Below are 10,920 nucleotides of genomic sequence, written 5' to 3' on the forward strand. Positions count from 1 at the left end.
CCACCTAGAGACAAGATTAATATAAAGAAATAATATGAATACATAATAGTGGTGCGCCACACCAGCATATGGATTGCCTGTGGCTGTTTATATATATATATATAATATATATTATATATATATATATATATTATATATATATATATTATATATATTATATATATATATATATTATATATATATATATATATATATATATTATATATATATTATATATATATATATATATATTATATATATATATATATTATATAAGCCTTGTCCCACTGTATATCCTCAAATAAGCAAGACCAAAAACATCCAGATGAAGGGACAGAAACATAACTGAGTGTCGTGTTTTGAGGGATTATTGATCATTTTGATCAATTCTTGAGTGGTAAATAATGGTTAAATTTAGCAACAAATGTGTAACAAATGGTGACAATCCAAAAATTGCTGCAACAACTTTATGTAATAAATAATGAGACATTATATACCAGACCATCATATACTTCTATCATAATGTTCTAAACCCTTATGCACTTTCACAATTCATTTAAATAATTCATTCATTCATTCATGTTTATTTCTGATGAGCTGCATCTCAAATTAATCTCCAGGTTCCCAACTTTCAGATGATGTACACCACTTCTATGTGACATCTACTGTTGACCTGCTATCTCCCCCTAAAGACCCCCCTGTACCCACCTGAAAAAGACAAAAACTGGTCTATTTTGGGTCTCAGAGGGTTCAAATCAGCATTTTGGAAAGTGGTTAATTCCTATCGAGTCATAATGAATAGAAAGCACAATATATATCAATGGAGATATTGAGATATGTGTTGATATATCAGGCATATGAGCTGTAGACTGAATGAACAGTGCACACACTACACTACATGTCTGCTACAGTATTTGTATGCCTGGCCTTGTCACAGTTTCCAGCTGTGGGTGGGTTCATATCTACAGCAGTGTGTTGAATGTCCCACACTGATAAGAGCAGGGGAGTGTGTTTTTGTGACAGATGTTTCAAACTGTGTCAGCTCTCCAACATAACATTTCAGTGTCGGGGGAGGATACGGTGAAAATGCTGATGAGGATATTATACGTGAATCAGGACAATAACAGAACTACTGATGTCACAAGTTCCCTAAAGGTCCCAAAAAACACAGAACTTTAACCCAGGAGTCTGGTGTTCGTGTCCCGTGTGAAACCACAAGTCAAAGTTGATTTATTTGTCACGTAACTTCTGTACTTAAGTTACGGCACTTACGGTGTTATTTAATCCAAAACACAATATATTCCTAAACCTAACTAAGTAGTTTGTTGCCTAAGTCTAACCAAGTCGATCTATTTCTAAACCTAACTAAGTCGTTTGTTGCCTAAGTCTAACCAAGTCGATCTATTTCTAAACCTAACTAAGTAGTTTGTTGCCTAAGTCTAACCAAGTCGATATATTCCTAAACCTAACTAAGTAGTTTGTTGCCTAAGTCTAACCAAGTCGATCTATTTCTAAACCTAACTAAGTCGTTTTATTTTGAAAAATACGTTGCTAAAAGTTGTGCTGAGCGTCACGGAAAAAAGGTAAGTCTATGTGCGTGTTTGAGTGTCTACGTGTTTTGTTGGCTTGTCCATGGCCTTTATTGAACTGTAGAACTATTTCTGTAGTTGCTGCACAGAGAAAGGCAGTACTGTCGCCAACTCCATGCACAAACCCACCGACACACCTGGGACAGACGCAACGTTTCACACAGGTGGCATGGACTCAAGAGTTTCCATTTAGTGATAAAGGTGTGCTGTTTTGTTTGCACATTTTGATACATCATGTTGTTTATTAGTTTTTGAGAACCTGGACAGGATAAAAACTCAGTGGGTAACAGCGAGACACTCATTCTCTCTTCAGGCTTTCAGGTAAGAACCCCGTCTTCCTTTACCACGACGTCCTTCATCGTTCATACTCACATTGTCAGTGGCTGAGGTGACGTTTAAAGCATCTGGCTTGTTACATTGGTATTTTGCATGCAGAGTAATATAACCTAGATATAATATATATTTATGATGATGTGCTTTTTAGAAAAAAAAAATGTTTGTATCTTCTTTTCTTTCTATTGAATTATGTTTTCTCTTCATCTCCCTCCTCCTCATCTTCTTCATTCTTTATTCTATCTGGTTATTACAGATCTGTTGCAGCCATGTTGGTTTTCTCTTGGTCTCTCGTGAGCCTGCTGCTTGTGTCCTCTTCCTGGGCTGAGGTAAAATATTCCAGAATTTTATTTATTTATTTTATTTTACCTTTATTTAACCAGTCAATTGAGAACCAATTCTCATTTACAATGACGACCTATATATATATATATATATATATATATATATATATATATATATGCAGTGGCATTTTTCCCAATGACACTTTATTTTTTTGTCATTTTTTTATGTCATAATGTCACTTTTTTATGTAATACTGGCACTTTTATGGTACTTTTTACGTCATAATGTCCCTTTGCATGTCTTGATGTCACTTTTATGGCACATTTTACGTGATGATGTCACTTTTTACGTCATAATATCACTTTTATGGCAGTTTTTACATTTAGCGAGCTAGAGAAGCTCATGACATAAAAGTGACATTATGACATAAAAAGTGACAACAAAATAAAGTGTCATTGTGGAAAATGCCATTATGAAATAAAAACATTTTATTTTACATTTTATAACAGTGAGTTGGGTTTAAATAATACATGCAATTATAATTTTTTACATCAATAGAATTATTTCCTTCTTTATACATATCAGGGATTCATAGAAATATTTTTATTTCTTCAAAAATCGTCAGCACCAAAAACATTTCATAAAGCTGGAGGTTTCACTACTTCATTCTGTCTTTGACTGAATGAGCTTCAATAACATTTTGCTCTTCTTTTCCATGTCACTGTGGGCGACTACAGGAAGGTAAGAACGAAGTTATAGCCCCTCGTTATCCAGCTTTAAATAAAAACTCACCAGTAGAATTACGTTCTATATTTTCTATACCTGCTTTATAATCTCCTTTTCGTGCATTTGTAGTGACAGTGAATCTGATCTAACTATAAGCTCTAATATTCAAATTGATGATTGCACAGTTCATACAGTGTAATATTGTGTTGTTCAGAGGTTGCTACCATTGAGGAGGTCACAGCCAAAGAGCTTTCTGTTGGTGAGCTGTTGGAGAGAGCCAACAGGGACCGCAGTAAGTAGAGCTTTTCTTATCAAACCTAACCTTAACCATGTTGTAGTGGCCATATTGTAGGATAAGTTAATAAAAAACTGAATGCAACATTTTGTGTTGCAAGCATGGGTTGCTACACCAAAAACACATTTTAATGTACGACTAAAATGTCACATACACAACAACAGTACAGTATGTAATGTCACCATTGACCTGTAAAACTGAGTCTGAAAAACTAGCATAATGCGGGAACGGTACAAAAAATCATTAATTTCAAACCTGCTGTGTGAATCAAACTCACTCCCACACCTGTGTTGGTCGTGCAGCCCCTGACTTTGACGAGCCCGCCCTGATCGGAGGAGACATCGCTGTCAGGTCTGATGCCGACAGAAACGCTGACCCCTGCACCTCCAGAGGCTGCCTGTGGCAGAAGTATTCTGATGGGAAGGTCTACATCCCCTACTACATCACCAACAACTACTGTGAGCACTGATTCTTTTATTTAGATGTATTCTCATAGGGACAAGATTCATTTTACTTTATAGTCACTTCCCTATGAGTGTTCAGATTTCTGTACAACCACATGAGACTGCTTCTTTGTTATTAGGCCTATTTAAAGGGCCAGTATGTTGGATGTCAGGAGATCTATTAGCAGAAATTAAATATTATATGTATACTATGTTTTCATTAGTGTATAGAGTGCTACCGGAAGGAGTTCTAAAACCCAGAAATGAGTTTTAGCACTCCCTTGCCTGGAAGTCAATGGGTTTTGAGTTAGATGCCTGAAATAAGGTCTGTGGTAACACTATCTTAAGAGATTTTAAAGTTTTGTTACATACAATACAGTATTGTATGTAATACAATACATCAATAAATATCCCAGTCAGTTACTCTTTCTGTGATACACATCCATTTCCATTCACTTTTATATTCCAAAAACATCTTTAGTACTTAGAATACTTTTTCCACCCACAGCATTCAACTAGTTTAAACAGTATTAACACTATTCTCATTTAGTGCAATTCAGAAGTGGTACACAATGCCCCTTTAAATATGCCACATTTGACACATTACGCTTCTGTAATAATTACAGGCCACAGAAATGTATTAAACAAGAAAATGCTGCGTTACAGGAACATGAACATACTTTGGAGTAACTAACAAACCTACATTCAATTTACAACTTTCAGTCAATATTAATAATGAGCATATGACTCAATAAACTCATCAGTAAACAATTACCCGAGACATTCATAGTGTGCAGGAGCCCTGAGAGACACCATACTATTGTCAGGCCACATTAGACCCAAAATTAACTTATTTTGTTTACAGTTTACCGACTTGTATGAAGCAGGTAGAACAGGAGCAATGAAGACACGGTGCATCTCGTTTACTTCCGTATTGTTGCTGAGGAAACAGCGGAAGTGAACACGAACGTTCCGCCTCACTACTTCTTCTCCAAAACCGTATAATCACTCCATAATGCAGATGAATGTACAACATAAATGCACAAAATGACCCGAAATGATAAGTCAAACTATTACTCTCAATTTGATCATTTAAATGTGTTCATACTGTCTAAGGTGCGCCACATTAGCTTTTTACTTCTGGCGATTGCAATAGAAATGCTCCCAATCTCACATGTAGCACCTTTAATTATAGTAGGCCTACATTTACTGATAATACCTATAAATCTAAGTCAGAATTTGGATGCAGGAACATTTTACTTTTATTTTAATTAAAGGATCTGAATACTTTCTGCACCAAGACAATAAAACACAATTTCACTCTCGGCTCACATCAGACACTCGACTCCACTATTGTACTGATTACGCCGTTAAAGTGACACTCACACCTGTCCTACAATAAAGAGCAGCGGATAGAGAAGAAACTAAAAGATGCACAAATACAGGAACTTAAATATGACGTATAAACAGTAATAATAATAAGGCTGTAAATGATAGTGAAGTAATACAAATTAAACTTAATGCGGCAACAGTCCAAAAATAACATAGTGGAATTGTTCCTACTAAAAATATAGAACCACAGTGTAGTCTATTAGCTCAATTACACAACATAAATTAATGTCAGGTTAAAGCTCCACTGCTACAGATATTCTCAACCTGCCATATCTGTCCTGCCAGCCTCCCGTGAGAGATCCATCATCACTCGTGGACTGGAGTCTTTCTCTTCAGTTTCCTGCATCCGCTTCAGACCCTACCAGAACGGAGATCATGAGTGGCTGAGCATCGAGTCCAGGAACGGGTAAGGGTCCGGCTGCAGGTTCACAACTCAACAGCAGGGGAAGTAGTGACTACTACTATCAATTGAAAAGCCGCTAAGAGGCTGAAGTACGCTCTTCACTGTGCATCTTGTTCCAGATGGTCCTGATGCGTTTAACTGTTTATTAAATTAAAGGATTTACAAACAATAAGGCTAACTGGAATAACTAAACGTGAAGTGACGGTCAACAGAAAATATCCAAGCCTCTCTCACCATCTTTGTCTGTAACTCCTGTGGTCCAAGTGGACAGGTAAAAATAGGTGAAACCACACATCTGTCCCAACTACCGGAAGTGATGATAACCAAAAGAAGGTGTGCAGTCTTGTGCCTCAGTCGTACATGGATAAAACCTCTATCTTGTTGCCTATTGCAGCTTTAAAGCATCTCAGTCCTCCCTTTCATTTAATGAAACACAGATTCATTTACGTAAAACTGCAGGAAGTGCATATTTTTAGATGATTATCTTTGCTAGACCTGTGACTTGTAGAATAAGTAGAAAATACAGAATATTCATGTTTGAATAGAAAGATCTGAATGCACTACAAATGAAAACACTGTTGCTCTACAAGGATCAGAGCATGTGGTGATATCTTGTATGATTTCTAAAAAACTGCTCTCTGATTATGTGTCGACAGCTGCTACTCCTATGTGGGCCGTGTGGGTGGAGGTCAGACGGTGTCTCTGGCCCGTCAGGGCTGCCTGTACCACAGCACCGTGCAGCACGAGCTGCTCCACGCCCTCGGCTTCAACCACGAACAGACTCGCTCTGACAGGGACAACCACATCAGGGTGCGCTGGGAAAACATCATCGATGGTTAGACAGTTTCACTATGACTTGTATTGTGTTTTTTAAAGTAGCCTTATAGGCAGTCTCATTGTTTGAGTTAAACCTGAATGAATCAAATATTTAAGAGAGGAGGGAGCTCTGAAGCTAACTGATAAGAAAATCAAGTGTTGGAAGTGTATGATTTGACTTTTTCTCATGGTCTGGTGTTAAAAGAGTTAACAAAAATAATCGGAATAAATCGCAATATCAAATTGCAGTACTTAAAAAAACGCAATACATATCAAATCGGCACCCAAGTGTCGTGATAGTATCGAATCGGGAGATAAGGTGTATCGTCCCAGCCTTATTTAAAACGGTGAATGTCTGTGATTTTACATATATTTTCTCTCTTCTCTGCAGGCATGGCGTACAACTTCGACAAAATTGCCACTCTGAACCAGGGAACTCCTTATGACTACAACTCCGTCATGCAATATGAGAGGTATGGATAACTTCGTGTTTGTGTCATTTCATTTATTTAAAACACAACAGCATACTTGCCAACAGTGATTGTGAAGATTTTCTGACTCTCCAGTGTTTCTTTGTGAGTTTCTGACTATAATCACAGAAGCAGCGTTTGAAACAGTATCACATAAAATCATCAGAAGTTATCAGGGATTGTTTCCTTCAAACTAAAGCTCAACCCGCTTTGCATTATGGTGTCTGTGATTCTCCAGGTACGCCTTCTCCAAGAACAACCGTCCCACCATGGAGCCCATTCCCAACAGCAACGTCTCCTTCGGCCAGGCCACCCAGATGAGCCAGAATGACATCGATAGGCTGAACAGGCTGTACAAGTGCTGTAAGTATACTGTGGCTTAGCTGGATGGAAGACAAATGTACAAAACCGTTGAAGACCACGGTAACACTTCATTTTATATGTCTGCAAATTTCATGGTAATTAGGTGATAATTAGCAAGAAACCTATTTGAAATATCTTTGGAATTACTGCTAAATTACCCCAATATTCAGCTCAATATTGATCAAAAATGACTATAATTATCCTTCCAAAAAGGTTCCTTTGATGACCCTTAATGCATTTCTCCTGCAGAAACTGCATGCAACCTTTGACCTGCCATCCTGATGACATCAGAGCATGACACCGATGGAGCAGATGAGGCTACCGATGGCAGTCTGGGCTGTCCTGTAACAATTAAACCCGCAAACTTCACAAGCATTGAACACTGATTGCTGTCTGACTGTTAAATGACAAAGAACACATTCTGGAGATGTTAGTGAGACACTTCACTTCAAATACCGTCTCATTTTATTCTCACATGAAAAGAAAATCCATAATCAATGTAAACAGTTTGATGGCTTCTGATTTGAAAATAAAGCAATTTCCCTCGTAGTATTACAATTCATTCCTATTTTTTTTTATTCTGAGTCAAAAAAACATCATCTTAAAAGGAATAGTTTGACATTTTAGATAACATGCTTATTCATTATCTGGCAGAAAGTTAGATGAGAAGATCAAATATCTGTAAAATATGAAGCGAAAGGGAAACAGCTGTACCTACCAGCACCACTAAAGCTCACTAAATAACATGTTGTGTCTTGTTTGTTTAATCAAAACCAATATGTAAAAACATGAATTTAATAATTTAACTAAAGTAACTCTCCACCAGAAACCAAACAAAGTGGATTTCCCAAAATGTCCAACTGTTCCTTTAAATCATCTGAAGTCATGAGAAGTGACCACGTCCTTGCTGCCCTTCACTGGTTACCTGTGAGGTTTAGAAGATTTTACTGCTCATTCATTTTTAAAGCCTTGAATGGTCAGACTCCTGCCTTTATCTGTGATCAACCTAAAACCCTTATTGCTGATTTATTTGATCAAAAAATGTTTTTTTGCATAATTTTATGTATGTATAACTTTCTTGATAGTTAATTTCTTTTCTTGAAGGTTAATCACAGCTCTTGATTTTATTCCCAGAGTTTATCTCAGTCTGTAAATCTCCGCCAGCATCAGGGGGTTTGGAGTCGTTCCTCCACTTTATCAGCCGTCAGGTTGAACTGACAGGCTCTCAGCGCTCCTATCAGGTCCTCCGCTCGGGCCTCGGCTTTTCGACTCTTCCTCCACTCTTTCAGCATCTCCCTCGTCGTTTCCTCCAGTTCGGTGGGATGCCTCTTGGAGATGGAGTCCAGCTTGACGTCGTTCAAACCCAGTTTGCGGCCCAGTTTACGCCAAGACCTTCCCAGATTTTCGGCGATCACGTCTGTGGCAATGTCCAGTTTATCTGACGGAGGAGGAGGAGACATTGATGATAATATTCTACCTACTTGTCTGGGGAAGGTGTTTGAATAGTTGCATTTTATGTTTTGCATAAAGATTTGTTTCCCAAATTATGACATCTAATTTTTAATGACATCAAAACTAAAACTGTTACATTTGCTCCCGGTCTCCCCTACCTCACACTACAGCCTCCAAAACTAGATTTAGGCTTCAGGACTGTTGTATAAGACTGCATGAGTTAGTTAGTAAGTAGTATTGTTTTAGTATGTAGTCTAGTAGTAGAGGTAGTAGGCCTAATAGTTGTAGTACACTAGTAGTGGTAGAAGTAACTTCCTAAACACACACAGCCTGTATTCAGAAATTGTGCGTTTGAAACAAGCCGTTAGGATTTCTGTCCATTTGTGATGTCACAAATATACAATATTTAGACCATTATACGGTTTTAAACGTAAACATTCTAAATGTGTCCCAGTTTATTTCCTGTAGCGGTGTATGTAAATAACATCAGCTGACAGGAAGTAAAAATGGACCCAAACAGTTGCCTAGCAATGCAATTCCATTGAAATGCACTAAAATGGAGCGTTTCAGACAGAGGGTGAATACAGGTATATTCAGACAGACAGTATGAGAAAAATTCTTATTATTTTTTTTTAACATTACAGCATGTAAACATGTTCTAGTAGAAACAAAAAATCAAAGTATGAACCTGAAAATGAGCACGACATGGGACCTTTAAAGGGACTGTTTGTAAGAATCAGAAATGGTTGTTAACAGCGACACCCGTGGCCGTTAAGTCAACGAAAGTGAGCGTCCTGTTGCTCGCGCTTGCTCGCTCTAAATAGACATGAACGTCAGCTAAAACCACAATATCACTCTATATTTCAGCTGCTTGTCAGTAATGTTAGCTGACCAGACGAAGGTCTCTCCATGAATCACTGCTGATCCTAGTGTTGACTTTTCCTGCCTCAGCCTCCGGGGCTGAAGCAAGAAGAGGAACCTTATCGTCTCCGACCGCAGCCGGAGGAAGACACCGGCACTCGGTCGGAGACGACAACGTTTCTCTCTGCGGAGCCCCGTCACTTCACAAGACACGGGAAACCTCTGTTGGTCTGGAGGAGCTGCAGCATTTATTTCTGCACAAACGTCCCCTGTACATTCACTACATATTATCAGAGCTAAACTAACTCTTCTGCAGTGTGGAGTGAGCGCGCATAAATGTAAGGTGGAGCGAGAACGCGCGCGTTGTGTGAGTGAAGGCAAGCAGGCAGAGGAGCAGAGACTCCGGACACACGCGAGCGCGCATGGGAAACCGACCCGGTAGATTTATACGTATAAAAAGTTACAAACAGTCCCTTTAAATAAAACAATATGAAATACACTGGAGGAGGGCTTTAATGACATCACAACTAAAACATGTTACATTTGCCCCTGGTCTCCCCTACGTCACACTACAGCCTCCAAAACTAGATTTAGGCTTCAGGACTGTTGTATAAGACTGCATGAGTTAGTTAGTGAGTTAGTGGTGTTGTTTTAGTATGTAGTCTAGTGGTAGTGGTAGAAGTAACTTGTTGCTCCACTGTGCTGTGTGTGTGTGTGTGCTTCCTACCTCTCTCCTCCTGCTCCGGTTGGTTGTTGTCGGTGGATCCAGACGGACTGTAACCGTTTAACTGGTCTGAGAGGTCTTGTCGTTTGATGTGTGAGAGGAGTCCGGTCAGAGTCTCGGTGTTGTCGGCTGTCAGAAGACGTCTCTCTGTGAGAACCTGGAACAGTTTGGTTCCGGTGTCGATGCTTTCCAGGGTTCTCTTACCGATCCCGAGGTCCTGACACAGAAACTTCAGGTCCGTCAGCTGTTCTTGTGTCAGCTCGTTAGAGATCTCCAGCAGGACGCTGTTAAACGTTTTACAGCTCATGGTTACTAAACTAAACTAAACACCTAAACACCGAGACAACGAGACAACGAGACACCGAGACAACGAGACACCGACCAGTCTGAACTAGGAAACACTTCACTTTTACTTTCACTTCCGCGTCTCTGTTAGTTTGCAGTTTAACTTCTTCACAGGTTCCGGTGAGATTCCTCCAGAAGGTCTGAGTCTCTCTGAGTCTCTGAGTCTCAGTGAGCTGAGACTGTAAACTGGTCACGTCTTGTTCGGTTCATACCTGCGTTCAGTCACAGCTGGATGACGTCACATTATTTATATACCTGCCAACCTTGAGTCATTAAAAATAGGGAGGGTTTCCTCTCATATTTGAGTTTCAGAGACTTTGTCTCCTTATTTTTTAAAATAATATTTTGTTAAGAAAAGTAGCCATTAATTAATTAATTAATCGATAAAATAGGACATAAATTGATTGATTTCTGTTTTAATTTGCTTTTTTTTTTGTTTTTGTT

General features: G+C 38.7%; 2 protein-coding genes across 3 annotated transcripts; one reads left to right on the forward strand and one right to left on the reverse strand.

Annotated features, from left to right (window-relative positions):
• Nucleotides 1–1,872: 1,872 nt before the first annotated feature.
• LOC141783031 (low choriolytic enzyme-like) lies at nucleotides 1,873–7,652 on the forward strand. Its single transcript, XM_074659941.1, has 10 exons — nucleotides 1,873–1,889; nucleotides 2,158–2,230; nucleotides 2,924–2,927; nucleotides 3,127–3,204; nucleotides 3,510–3,665; nucleotides 5,328–5,448; nucleotides 6,102–6,280; nucleotides 6,653–6,734; nucleotides 6,970–7,094; nucleotides 7,344–7,652. Coding segments are annotated over exons 2-10 (807 nt in total). The 5' UTR covers nucleotides 1,873–1,889; nucleotides 2,158–2,170; the 3' UTR covers nucleotides 7,346–7,652.
• LOC141782995 (FAS-associated death domain protein-like) lies at nucleotides 6,752–10,703 on the reverse strand. Of its 2 annotated transcripts, XM_074659891.1 has the most exons (3): nucleotides 10,494–10,703; nucleotides 10,135–10,461; nucleotides 6,752–8,532 (listed from the first exon to the last, which is right to left on the reverse strand). In XM_074659891.1, exons 2-3 carry the CDS (start codon nucleotides 10,436–10,438, stop codon nucleotides 8,261–8,263), a joined length of 576 nt encoding a protein of 191 aa, XP_074515992.1. In that variant the 5' UTR covers nucleotides 10,439–10,461; nucleotides 10,494–10,703; the 3' UTR covers nucleotides 6,752–8,260. The 2 variants fall into 2 exon arrangements, with proteins under 2 accessions (XP_074515992.1, XP_074515983.1); XM_074659882.1 differs by having other exon boundaries at nucleotides 10,135–10,702.
• Between the last annotated feature and the right edge of the window lie 217 nt (nucleotides 10,704–10,920).

The sequence above is a fragment of the Sebastes fasciatus genome, chromosome 2, assembly GCF_043250625.1.
Source record: "Sebastes fasciatus isolate fSebFas1 chromosome 2, fSebFas1.pri, whole genome shotgun sequence".
Lineage (NCBI taxonomy): Eukaryota > Metazoa > Chordata > Actinopteri > Perciformes > Sebastidae > Sebastes > Sebastes fasciatus.

Bases quoted from the DNA above. Each gene is read 5' to 3' on its own strand.
- LOC141783031 (XM_074659941.1), top strand. From the start codon at position 2,171: ATGTTGGTTTTCTCTTGGTCTCTCGTGAGCCTGCTGCTTGTGTCCTCT. The intron at 3,205-3,509 runs GTAAGTAGAGCT...TTGGTCGTGCAG, and splicing joins GAGAGCCAACAGGGACCGCA to CCCCTGACTTTGACGAGCCC. The intron at 5,449-6,101 runs GTAAGGGTCCGG...ATGTGTCGACAG, and splicing joins AGCATCGAGTCCAGGAACGG to CTGCTACTCCTATGTGGGCC.
- LOC141782995 (XM_074659891.1), bottom strand. From the start codon at position 10,438: ATGAGCTGTAAAACGTTTAACAGCGTCCTGCTGGAGATCTCTAACGAG. The intron at 8,533-10,134 runs GTAGGAAGCACA...CTCCTCCGTCAG, and splicing joins ACCGGAGCAGGAGGAGAGAG to ATAAACTGGACATTGCCACA.